The sequence below is a fragment of the Odontomachus brunneus genome, unplaced genomic scaffold, assembly GCF_010583005.1.
Source record: "Odontomachus brunneus isolate Ranch 3 - 2012 unplaced genomic scaffold, Obru_v1 Obru_scaffold_092, whole genome shotgun sequence".
Classification (NCBI taxonomy): domain Eukaryota; kingdom Metazoa; phylum Arthropoda; class Insecta; order Hymenoptera; family Formicidae; genus Odontomachus; species Odontomachus brunneus.
The window spans coordinates 1,172,732-1,186,124 of record NW_022639542.1 but is presented as its reverse complement, the minus strand read 5'-3'; the positions used below and the strand labels follow the sequence as shown (position 1 = coordinate 1,186,124).

Genomic DNA, 13,393 nt, shown 5'->3' with positions numbered 1-13,393 from the left:
AACAATCTATATCGGTATCGGAATGCTTTATTTTCAAAAAATAGGGTGCCAGGTCAAAAACATTTTTTTCATTTTTTGGACTTATAATTCAACTTACGGATTTGTCTTTTTGGAACAATGTTTGGAACAACTAGAACAATCTATTGCGGTATCAGAATGTTTGATTTTCGAAAAGTGGGGTGCCAGCTCAAAAAATCATTTTTTTTGTTTTATTCGAAAACCGTTTTAAATAAAGCAATATCACTTTGGAACAATGTGGTACAAAGTCAGAACAATCTGGAACAACATTCAAAATTATAAATTTCAAAAAGTGAGGTGCCAACTTCATACACTTCACGTTATCACATTTCATTGACAACACAGACAAATAGTATAGTCACGTAAAAAGTGCGTAATATATATACGTAAGGATATATTTTTACTTATACACATAACGTATACAACTAATTAATATTAATTCAACTAATCAATAATTCTACTATATATCTACTGGTATATTGACTAATTAATATTAATATTAATTCAATATCAATATTACCAATCTCCAGGGTTGGGAAGTAACTCGTTACTTGTAACAAAGTTACAGTTACAATTACATTTTTTCGGTAACTGTAACCTAACTTAGTTACTTTTTTCCCACCTGTAACTGTAACTTAACTTAGTTACTTATTTTTAGTAACTTGTAACTTTTTTAATAGTTACTTGGGAAACATAAAATAAAATAAAAATTACATAATAATTGTATAGTAATTTAATAAATTTACCAACGTATTTATGGAGCATGTAATTAGATTCTTTTATCTTTACAAGACTACTATTAAATTTTTATTATGTTAAGTACAGATTTGAAATTTGTTAAGTGGACAGACTAATTAATGTGATAGATATTAATTATAAAATTTAATTCCTATATTTTAGTAAAGCTTAAAATGTAAGATTTTTGTATTTACATTAATAATTTACAATCATTTCAAGAAAATAACTTAAAAGTAACGACTCGTTACTTTTTGAGTAACTGTAACGAGTTACTTTTCATAGCCAGTAACTTGTAATTGTAACTAGTTATATTTTTAGCAAAGGGAACTGTAACTGTAACTAGTTACTTTTAAAAAATAACTTTCCCAACCCTGCCAATCTCTTTCTCTCTCTCTCTTTCTCTCCCTCTCTCTCTCTCTCTCTCTCTCTCTCTCTCTCTCTCTTGCGCGCGTGCTCTTTCTGTGCCTAAAGGATTTATTCTGTAACTTTTAAGGGTCTGCAGAACTCATAACGTGTGTAGTGACTTATCGCGGAAAGCTGCGAAATAGATAAAGGCATTTGACATATTTGACCAAAATACGGAGAAAATCACTTTGTATTTATAATATTTATAATTCGCAGAAACATCTGCACTATATCTGAGATACAAAGCATTTTTTGGAAACAAGTGAAATTAAAAATCGAAACTTATTTAAATGAACATTTGATGCGTGGTGCAGTATGAGTCTATATTTTTAATTATTACAAATTTCCAAGGACCTAAATGTAAAATCGGGCTCTGTAGTATTCTTGCTGCTTATATAAGGAAGATGTCAAAAAAGCTTGGTAAGCAAATATAATGTCGACAAAGCAAAATACGCCAAGTTACAAATACCACGGAAAATGTAGCCCAGTTAGCTGCATTAACTTGTAGCTGTTGCGTCCGTGCGAACGATGATTAGTCATGTATATGAATACATAACTACACACATAAAACAGTATTTCACGCTCTCATCACATGAAACTTTCATAGTCGAATCAAGATTTACTCTTGGCTCCTGCAGTATGACGGTATTGTTATCATTACGTTGTTGTTGCGCAGGTATAATGTATGGTAGGTAATATAATTGCACAATTATAACATAACGATAACAACGTTGTTGTTAAAAATTACAAAATAGGGCCTCAAGTGTCAGAAATTTAATTGCACAGACAAAAATTATTTTTCTTCTCGGATTTTTGAAATTCCGTGATATTATTTAGACGCGTGCGATTATCTTTTTAAATTTTTGATCGGCTATCTTTTCCTTATGTTTCCATCATTACACGCAATACGGACAAATATGAAAGAGAGGTTTTTATTATACTCATGAAAGTTTCCATATATTCACGACGAGAAATTTGCCGGCCGCCAGCTGAATAGGATCCTGTGCCCGCGCGATAACGAACAAGATGTTTCTCATCATTTTAAATGAAAAACTGTACCAATTGCTATTGAAAATCGCGTATGCAATTTCTTCCATTTGAGACTTTATATAATCTCCCACGTAGCTGTAGGCAAATATCTGTGTCAGTAGAGTAGTCTGCACCCATATAGTTTTAGTTATCATGATTATCGCCCACTTTTAATGCTAAAATAAGTTGAAAACCTGAAAAAGACACTGCGATCGTATTTGCAGCATACTAATAAAATACACTGGCATATATTATATGCCTGAGGATTATTTATTCGACAATTCATGTTATATAGCACGTCATGGAAAAGATACACAACAACGAAAAATGTAATTTTTACGGCGAGCAAGAGAATGATAAAATCGCATAAAAATCAATGCATCAATTATAAATTAAGAAAAAGATACAGTAAATATTGAAAATACAATTTTGTGTGTGAAATGTATAATCTTATATATCTTATTGCCAAATAATAATCGCAAATTTTGGTGCTATATCACTTTTGCGGATATGAAATGTAAAGTAAGGTATATTTACCGATTATACAAACAAGGACGGAACTGATGAGCAGTTGTATCACTAAAACGAAGCTAATCGTATCAGCCAGAAGCGTTGCTTGATGCAGCAGATGCTGATGCCTTCTCACCATTTTTGAAAAATCTTCATTCGGATTGGAGCTTCTCACGCCTAAATTCTCAAACTCAATTTTCAGAATTTGCACTTGTCCGCACACGTGCAACGTGATAGCGAGGAAAAGGGAGTCTCCACCTTGATGAATAAATGATAAATTGTTTTAAAACGACGAAACCTTCAGCACACATAATGAATGAATACATTGTAATTAGTGCACTAAAGACTGACACATTACCAAGATTGCCAGTGGAAATGTTGACCATTATAATGCTCTGCAATATAAAGAGCACGACGTGCACACTCGTCGACATGGACAAGCTTCCTAAGGTACACGCCGAGGGAATCGGATATATCGTATTAGGAATAACGACGGATCCATTTACTTGGACATCACTGTGGCCTATCACTAGAGGCAACGAGATGTAAAATACCGTAGCAACGTAAGAGACACACGCGACACAGTAGCAAATCGCTCTTCCCATGAAAGCGTGTCGCCGCATGACAACGCGCTGTTCCTCGTTGTCGATTGTGAGATAATCGTTTATGGCGGAGTTGAAATTGCTACTCAGATTGTCGGAATATATACGAAACCACGTTATCTTCAGTGTTGCCAGAGAGGTGCACGAGAAGATCAAAAGAGCATCGATTTTTGCGTACGGGTCGATACAAGTGTGATAGATTTCGAAGCTAAGGGTACTCAGCACCCATAACTGCACAGACAAGGAAGACAGACTGTTAATTAGAAGCGTATTTCGTTCTTTTCCTTATTTATTTTTTCATATATTACTTTTTAAGTCTACCGCGTCTATAACATATCAAACTACCAACCGATCTCGACAAGTCCCGTTTTACCAGCCCATGTTTGTTTGTACTATTTCATATCCGAGAATTATCATATCCGAGTACTATTATATATCCGAGAACGAAGCGGAGCAAAACTTCAATGTGCAGCTTATTTACGAGACAAAAGTAGAAAACGTACCAAACCGGCGACGGACGATATATCGTAGCAAATCGAATATATTATTTTCCTGCAGGGGCCAATAGCCTAGTGGGAAAGATAAAAGTTTGAGAGGAGTTAAAGCGTATGCCATATCGTCATTCCATTCCATTATTGCAGTGAAATAGAAAACTACGGTACTTGCACAGTGCTCGCTAATGTTGGTATGCGTCCGTAAAGATCGATCCGTATAGATCGATCACCGACGATCTTCGCTCGCGCATTCTTATATCTTATTTAAGTTACGCTATTTCAGTATTCACCGAATGCGCTCCATTATTTTTCAAACAACGCTTATTCAATGAAATTGATAGAAATAATTTTTTGATGAGAACAGACAGACAGGAAAGTGAATGACTATTGAAGGAAGGGAAAAAATTTTACTTTTATATTCGATATATTGTCTTCGGATACGTCTGTCGTTGATAATGCTGTATAACGCATCTTCTATTTTGATACTTTCTTTTCTAAAGAATATATACGAGAGATAAAGTTTATTAGTGACACACATCGTGCGGATTCATACTTTGTTCATATTTATATTTTGTCCAAACTACGTTATTTTATTCAAACTACGTTATTGCCGAATGCGCTTCGTCATTATTCAAAGGACGTTTATTCGACGAAGCTGATGGAAATAATTTTTCGATAAAAATAGCAAGAGATAGGAAAACGACGGATCGTTGAGGGGAGGAAGGAAATTTTATCTTTATTCGATAAGTCATCTTCCTAAACGTTTATCGTTGATGGCGTTGTATCTTCCACTCTGAAGCTTTTTTCTAAATGATATATATTATTGTTAGTACATTATTTTTCCGAACCAATACAAGCGTTTGGCGGATTTTTCAGGAACATTTCGCACATTATTAACACACGAGAATAAATCCTTATTTACACCGAATAGCTGAGTGTATTTTGAGGTTCTGACTAGAAGTTTTATTAAGAAATCATATTATTATAGCTACCTTTATAGATACCTTCTTGGTAAAGAGAATTTCTCCATTATAAGGATTAGACATTCGTTGCCACATGTTTCTCAACAAAGATCACCAAGATAAGAGTTCGGCATGTTGATGACGTAGATTATTCCTCTGAAGAAAGCATGTTTTCAGATTAAATAATAATACGTTACTTTTTGCTATTGATCGTGCGATGATAGCTCGTAGGGAATGATGAAGTTGCAAACCTGGTTATCGGCGGAACTAATATCTTCAAACAAACAAACTTATCTTAAAACAATATCTTAAAAATATCTTCAAACAACAAACAAAATTAGTATGTTGCAGGCAAAAAGCATCAGAAGTTGAAATCACATTTTTTTATGAAATTCTTTAAAAAATAAATTTCTAAAAAAAATTTTATTACCTTGATAAATCAAAATACGAGAGATAAAGTTTAAACAGAGATAATACCGTTGAACAGAGCAATAGAACTGTTTGTCATAGTGATAAACAACTTAAACTTTATCTTGTTACGTCATTAGAACGATATATGGCTGGCAATGCTGTACACCGTTTTTTAAAACGGTTTGAAAAAATTTTTTTCAATGTAGTCTGGAACCCAAGCAATAGCAATAAGAAGACTTAACTTCTGGGAATTAATCATAAACAAATTCTCTCTGGACCATCGACTACGTTATAAAATCGAAGCGCATTGAAAAAAAATATTCAAAGCATTTTATTCATATGGATAATTATAGATAATCGTAGAAGATAACTATGGAAAGAAAAAGAGGATCAGCACGTAGAACATACGCAGTATTGGTTTCGATTGATAAACGTTAATTCACGTAGAATTTGCACACATATATATGCTTAAGAATGCATTATTTATATACATAATTATATAATAATTTATATAAATGATATATACTATATAAATAATTTGTATATATTTAAGTGACACAATTGGAATATTACCGAACTGCTTAAATGCTTAACTGCTTAAATGTCAATCAATTTAATTATACCGATATGAATATATTTTTCTCGGATTTTCGAAACCGTGATATTACTTAGGTGTGCGATTATCTTTTCAAGCCATTCATTAGATATCCTCGCTCTACACTTCCACCATTACACGTAGAACGGATAGATACGATAGAGAAGTTTTTATTATGCTCATGAAAGTTTCCATGTTTATGACGATAAATTTGGCGGCCATTAGCTGTACAGGGTCCTGTGATCGTGCGATAACGAATACAACGTTTCTCATCATTTTAAACGAAAAACAGTACCAATTGCTACTGAAAATTGCGTTTGCAATTTCTTCGATTTGAGACTTCATATAATCTCCCACGTAACTGTAGGCAAATATCTGTGACAATAAAGTAAGCTGAACCCATGCTGTTTTGGCTATCATGATTGTGTCGCCTACTTTCACTGCCACGATAAGCTGAAAACCTGAAAAAGACATTTTATATTGCAATATATACAAAAGATCCTGATAAAATACTCCGGCATTAGCGACGGATTATTTATCTGATCATTTATGTCATATAGCATGTCACATAGAAAAGAAACATAACACGAAATATATAATTTTTATAAGAGAAGCAACAAAAAAAAAATAACTTCAATAAAACTGATTATATGCATAAATTATAGATTAATATAATACGTAATAAATGTTAAAAATACACAAATTTTGAGAAGTGTATCGTGTTATATATTTTATTACATTAAATGTTGGTGTGTTATCACTTTTGTGAATATAAGAGATATAAGGGATATTTACCGATTATACAAATAAGGAGACTACTGATGAGCAGTTGCAACACTAAAACGGAGCTAATTGTATCACAAAGAAGCAACGCTTGAATCAACAGATGTTGATGTCTCGTAACCATCTTCGAAAAATCCTCTTTCGGATTCAAACTTTTTACACCAAAGTTGGCAAACTCGACTTTCAGAATTTCCATTTGTCCGCACACGTGTAGCGTGATCGCAAGGAAGAGAGAGTCACCGCCTTCATGAATAAATGATAAATTGTTTTGAAACGACAAAACCTTCAGCACACACAACGAATGAATACATTGTAGTTCGTGCAAACTGTATTAGCGCGCTGAGGATTAGTTCATTACCGAGATTGCCAGTAGATATGCTGAATAATACAACACTTTGCCACAAAAAAAGTAGAATGTGCAAACTCGTCGGGATAGATAAGCTGCCCAAGCTACACGTCGAGGGAACCGGATATATCGTATTAGGAACAACAACGGATCCATTTATTTGGATACTTTTGTGGCCTATCACTAAAGGCAACGAGACGTAGAAAATCGAACCAACATAAGCGACACACACGACACAATAACAAATCATTCTCCCCATGAAAGCATGCCGCCGCATGACAAAGCGTTTCTCCTCGTTATCGACCGCGAAATAATCGTTTATGGCGGATTTGAAATTGCTACTCAGGTTGTCGGAGTATATACGAAAACACGTTATCTTCAATAACGCCAGCAGACCACACGCAAAGATCAGAATAGCGTCGATCCTTGCATACGGGTCCATGCAATTGTGGTATATTTCGTAGCAGACGCTGGTCAGCACCCAGAGCTACACAGACAAGAAAGACGATTGTTTATTAGGAGGATCGTATCTTGTACTTTCCTTATTTTTTTATATAATCTTTTAACTTTTTACCGCGTCACACTAACGTGTCAAACTACCAACCAACCCCGAGAAATTCCGTTCTATATACTAACAGTTCGTTCACTCTCTATTTCGAATATCTGAGAAAGAAATGAAAGGAAAACTCTCATGTGCGGCTTATTCACGTGACAAAAGTTGATAACGTACCAAGCCGATGACCGATACGATATATCGTAGCAAATCGTATATATTATTTTCCTGCAAAGGCCAGTAGCCTAATGGGTAAGATATAAGTTTGAGGGGAGTCAAAGCGTATGCGATATCGTCATTCCATTCCATTATTGCAGCGAAATAGAAAACTACGGTACTTGCACGGTGCTCGCTAATGTTGGTATGCGTCCATAATTTGGGTCGATCACGGGCGATCTTCGCTTGCGCATTCATATTTTATTTAAGCTACGCTATTTTAATACTTACCGAATGCGCTCCGTTATTTTTCAAACAACGTTTATTCGACGAAATTGATGGAAACTATTTTTTCATGAAAGTAGAATGATAGAGATGCGAATGACCCATGAGGGGAAGGAATTTTATTTTCATTCAGTTGCCTTTGAGTGCGTCTGTCGTTGATAGTGCTGTGTATCATCTTCCATTTTGATTCCTCCTTTTCTAAAGGATATATACGAGAAATGCAGTTTATTAACGACATCGCGATCGCTGGCGATCTTCGCTTGCATATTCATTTTCAAGCTACGTTATTTTAATACTTACCGAATATGCTCCGTAAATTTTCAAAGGACGTTTATATAACGAAATTGATGGAAACAATTTCTTTATGAAAGTAGGAAGATAGGAAAACGATAGATTGTTGAGCGAAAAAAAAATTACTTTTACTTGGTAAGTTATCTTCGAAAGTGCTTTATAAAAATGAATCTTCTACTGTGAAACTTCTTTCTCTAAATAACATGTATGATAACATGTATGATAACATGTATGATAATGTGTTATTGATGGAAACAATTTTTCCACGAAAGCAGAGAAAGAAGTGAAAAACCGTTAAGGGAAAAGAGGAAATTTTACATTCGATACACTATCTTCTAAAGGATATGTAATTTGCAGTTTTTCAGGTATTTTACTATTTTACTACCGTATTTCACGTATTTTATCATCGCACTAGAACAGACTCTTGAGTTGGTATCAAGAGCTATGCATGTTTTGAGATTCTGATTGGCAGTTTTATTAAAATCGTATTACAACAGCTTCTTCTATAGCTATCTATCTAGCGGAGAGATAATTGTCTCTGTTACAAGCATTAGATATTTTTATGTCTCTATCATTACACGCAGCACCGACAAATACGACATAGAAGTTTTCAGGATGCTCATGTAGGTGGGTAGATCCACCACAATGAAATTTCCAGCTTGCAACTTAATCGGAAGCTGGCTCCACATAATGATGAATGCTATGTTTTTTGTCGACTTCGCCGGAAGATCGTACCATGCGCTTTGATAAGCGGACTGCGCAACTTCTTCCATTTGAGATTTCAAGTAATCACCGACCATACTGTATACCGTCAACTGCGCGAGAAAAGCGCTAAGTACCAAGACACTTTTCGACATCATGCCGAAGTCGCTGGTTTTCAAAGCTATAATAAACTGAAATCCTGTGAGAACATACATTTATCTAATATAGATTTTCATAGAGTTATTTATCTTGTCATCAATGGGTGTGATATTAGCGATAATGTATGCACCTAGTATGCATATGAGTATGCTGCTGATGAAGAGCTGCACTAGCAAAACGAAACTGATCGTTTCGGCGAGTTTTCTGGACATTCTTATCAGATGATCGTGTCTTCGAATTAGCGCGTTAAAACGTTCGCAGACTTCCGGGCCTTTAACGTCAAAGTCAGTGAAAGCAACCTTGAGAATTTTTAATTGGCCGCAAACGTGCAACGCGATTTGGAGGAACAAAGAATCGCTACCTTTAAAAATCATATAAAAAAATATGACGATTAAAAATATGATGATAATTTACTGCAAAGAGAGATAAAATACACAATTTGATCTTTAACAAACATTTGTTAACAACAAATATATGCTAAAGAGCGTCAAACATATATAACACACCGATCTTTCACGAGAAATCAACGTCATATATACATACATATGTATAACAGCAATTTTTTTTCTTTTGTATTTTCATATAAGCATGTTATGTTTGCATCATACAAGAAAAATTCATATAAGAAGAATTCAGGATAAGAAGAATTCAGGATAAGAAGAATTCAGTACGTAGAAACAATTTCCCGAATGAAATGTAAACGTGTCAAGGCTTATTATAATTTGACAAAAAAACTTAAGACGGATTAATATCTCATAGTTGCAAGTAATATTTCTCCATAGTAGTTATAATTGACTTGATTACCATGATTCCCGAGGCACATAATCACTAATAATACAGTCTCCACTGCAAAGATCACCGTGAATGTGTTCTTCGAGATGTAGAAGTGCGCGAAAGTGCACGTTGACGGAATAGCGTATCCTGATCGAAGGCCCTCAATGGACGTGTTGAAGTGGAAATCCCTGGTGCTCGTTGCCGAGTGGCCCACGATGAAGATCACCGAGTCGACGTAAGAGATCAACAGAGCGATAATGCAGATTATCCTTCCTAGGAAAGCGTGTTTTCGCATAATAGCGCGTTTCTCCTCGTTGTCGATCGCGCGATAATCGCTCATAGCCGATGAATAGTTGCAAAACAGGTTTCCGGCATACATACGGAACCATGTTATTTTCAATACAGCGAGTATGCCACATGAGAAGAGCGTTAGAGCGTCGAGTTGCGCGTACGCTCCGGCGCAATTGTAATAGAGTTCAAGAAACTGAACGACCACCGTCACAGCCTGCACAGACAATAAGAATAAATAATAAAACAGAATAGTTCATCTATGAGGCTGCCTTATCGTCTCTTCATTTTTGACGTGTCGATACTATCCAAAACACCGTGCCCATGTGTTGACAAACACAGACTTTTCGCTACTTTGTAAGCGGGTCGCTTGTTAAACTCTCAACGTGAATGTGACAGTCACGAGTACAGTTGGACTTCGGTACTGCGTTTTTGCGACGTGGAAACTGAAAACATACCAATCCAACGGTAGACACGGCAAAACGCACCAAGGCGAATTTATTGAATTCATGCAAGGGCCAACCACCCAAGGGTATAGTTAAGAGTTTGATAGGAGTCATAGCGTATACTACATCCTCCTTCCATGACATTATCGTAATCGAATAGGAACTGAATTGCACAATGCTTGCTATTGCTGGTCGTTGTCCATAACATGGGTCGATCACTGATGATGACCGCTTTTATGTTCATATTTTATTGATCTCACGCAATTTTTTTTAACGCGTTCCGTCAGTTTCGAAAGTACCGTTGTTAAAAAAAATTGCTGGAAAGAATGTTTTATGAAAGTAAAGAGAGAGTTCTCTTTTTTTACTTCGGTAAGCCCATTTTCAGTTGAACATGGATGGTTTTGTTGATAATGTTGTAATATCTCTTCTTGTCTAAAGTCGTATCTTTCATGTAACAATACGGTGTACGATTTAAGATGGAATTTGGTGTCCAGATTAGTTTTCGAAGAAACGTAGGTAATTAAAGAATTTTTCCGACAAACTTTGTATCGTATTGTTGTTGTACGAAAGAAGGCTGCACGTTCTTCAGCCCCGTATTGGCACACGCGGACGAATATACAGGGTGTCCCGACACTACTGCATTATCTCTTAAGGACGAATTCCTGAGATAATTTGAAGAAAAAAATCCCAATGCAAAAATGTTGAAGCTATAATACTTTTCAAATTATAAACGATTAAAGTTGGCCAATTATATTGGCTAAAATACGCGCACTCAAGTACAACACAATGGTACAAGTGCGTGCACATAAGTGAGAATTTGCATAAGATATAAAATTAGTTGCAAATCTCTGAAAGAAACGTCAAATGTGTGACAGCTTATTGATTCTCATAAATGTATTGATATTTTATTCATAACATTTTGACAAAATTGTTAGTATTTGCGATATGTTTATTTAAATGATAGAAAAGGCAGATTGTTATTACATACGTTGTTTTATGTGTGGAACTTCCATATCAATATTTGGAAAAGGGACGACATGTGCATGCACTTGTACCATTATGTTGTATCGTACCTGAGCGCGCGTACTTTAGCCAATATAATTGGTCAACTTTAATCGTTTATAATTTGAAAAGCCTCGCTTATTATAGCCTTATTATAGCCTCGCCATTTTTGCATTAGGATTCTTTTATTCAAATCATCTCAGGAATCCGCCCTTAAAAGACAATGTGGTAGTGGCAGGACACCCTGTATTTTGACTTGGTGATTTTATTAGAATGATAATTAAGAGATACGCTACGCTATTTTTGTAGATCTCTATATTGCGGAATTTTACTTATATTGCGGTCTGTTACAGAATCATAATACATATTTTTCTTTTTATTGTGCGTATCAAGCATTTTTTATGCCTCCACTATCACGCGTAAAACAGACAGGTAGGACATCGACGTTTTGACGATGCTCATAAAAGTCGACAGATTTACGACGATGAAATTCCCAGCTTGAAATTTGACAGGACTTTGATCCCACATCATAATGAAAACTATGTTTCTCGTCACAGTCAGAGGAAGATTGTACCAAGTACTTTGATAAATAGACAATCCAACTTCTTCCATTTGGGACTTCAAGTAGTCTCCGACAAAACTGTATGAAGATAACTGTACCATAAAGGCGCTCAATACCACGATGCTTTTCGCCAGCATTGCGTAATCGCTGGTCTTCAACGCAAGGATAAGTTCAAATCCTGCGGGGACATTTGTCTATTTAGTCTAAGCGCTTTTATAATGCATCCTTTCTTTACTAATACATACTGGAGATGTCGGGAATATTAAAAAAGCGGCAACATACTCACCTATTACACACAGAAGAATGCTGCTAAAAAAGAACTGTACCAACATAACAAGACTGATCGTCTCGGCGAGTTTACTGGTCAATGTTATCAGATAGTTGTGTCTTTCGACTAATACGTTGAAGCGCTCCTGGACTCTCGGACTCGCAGTGTCGAAATTGGTGAAATCGGTCTTCAGAATTTCCACTTGGCCGCAAATGTGCAATGTAGCATTGAGAAACAAAGCGTCGGTACCTTCGTGAGAGACAAGATAATAAATTTTATTAGATTTCTTTAAATAATAATATAACAGTCTTTTACTATTTCAAGTTCATTCTAAATTTGTGGTATTAATGATCGCTTCAACAAATCACACAGAAAAAAAAGATATAATCCACATAATCAAAAATATTTAATTATAAGCAAAATAGTTGCATCACTCTTATTATCTTTGTGAGATGTTAATAGGTATGGTTGATATGTTACTTTGGTACATCAACTACAGGGTGCGGCGCCAAAATCCGGACAAAACTCAATTTGAAATTCTCGCCGTTCTATACCACTGGTAGATGTCGCGATTAGCGTTCAAATAGCTTGACGCGTGTACTAAACTATCATAACCTTGAAACAGTCGTAATGTTGAAACCAAGTGCAGAGTATAACCGAAGAGCCGCGATTATCGAAAGTGTTCGCGCTGAGCGCTCGGCAACAGAAATCATTCGGTTCTTCAGGTACCCGAGATCGACTGTGTATGATGATCGACTGTGTAAACACATGCTTCCTTTCTTGTTCCACCCGAGATTTTTTTGTTCTGAGTTGTGCTAGGCTTAAGAATTATAGTTTTAGAGTATGAGACTCGTAGCGTCATCCGTTCTCCGAAAATTCGAAAAAAAATCGATTTGACATTTCGAAACGTCAGTTGGCCATTATACTGCGTATGTACGTAATGGTACCAATTGGGTTGAATATGACGACTTGTTGCGTAAGCCAAAAAAACTTTCCGTTCAAGCTAAAGGCAAT

At 35.5% G+C, this 13,393-nt stretch overlaps 2 protein-coding genes and 1 pseudogene across 2 annotated transcripts in view; all 3 read right to left on the bottom strand.

Moving 5' to 3' along the window:
* Window positions 1-1,252: 1,252 nt before the first annotated feature.
* LOC116848279 lies at window positions 1,253-5,383 on the bottom strand (annotated as a pseudogene).
* Window positions 5,384-5,584: 201 nt separating this feature from the next.
* LOC116848280 (odorant receptor 13a-like) lies at window positions 5,585-7,450 on the bottom strand. The gene is made up of 3 exons (XM_032824178.1): window positions 6,906-7,450; window positions 6,560-6,790; window positions 5,585-6,225 (listed from the first exon to the last, which is right to left on the bottom strand). The coding sequence occupies exons 1-3, from the start codon at window positions 7,333-7,335 to the stop codon at window positions 5,885-5,887; spliced, it is 1,002 nt and encodes a 333-aa protein (XP_032680069.1). The 5' UTR covers window positions 7,336-7,450; the 3' UTR covers window positions 5,585-5,884.
* Window positions 7,451-8,552: 1,102 nt separating this feature from the next.
* LOC116848277 overlaps window positions 8,553-13,393 on the bottom strand; it is an 8,921-nt gene continuing 4,080 nt past the window's right edge. Inside the window, exons 3-8 of the mRNA XM_032824177.1 lie at window positions 12,398-12,628; window positions 11,955-12,289; window positions 10,560-10,778; window positions 9,844-10,318; window positions 9,170-9,400; window positions 8,553-9,079 (exon numbers count right to left, since the gene is read on the bottom strand). Of these exons, the coding sequence (XP_032680068.1) occupies window positions 8,739-9,079; window positions 9,170-9,400; window positions 9,844-10,318; window positions 10,560-10,778; window positions 11,955-12,289; window positions 12,398-12,628 (1,832 nt within the window). The 3' untranslated portion in view covers window positions 8,553-8,738. The remainder of the gene's footprint in view (window positions 9,080-9,169; window positions 9,401-9,843; window positions 10,319-10,559; window positions 10,779-11,954; window positions 12,290-12,397; window positions 12,629-13,393) is intronic.

Coding starts and splice junctions, on each gene's coding strand:
- LOC116848280 (XM_032824178.1), bottom strand. CDS start 7,335: ATGGACCCGTATGCAAGGATCGACGCTATTCTGATCTTTGCGTGTGGT. Junction 6,791..6,905: donor CATATCTACTGGCAATCTCG/GTAATGAACTAA, acceptor TTATTCATGAAG/GCGGTGACTCTCTCTTCCTT. Junction 6,226..6,559: donor TCTCCTTATTTGTATAATCG/GTAAATATCCCT, acceptor TGTCTTTTTCAG/GTTTTCAGCTTATCGTGGCA.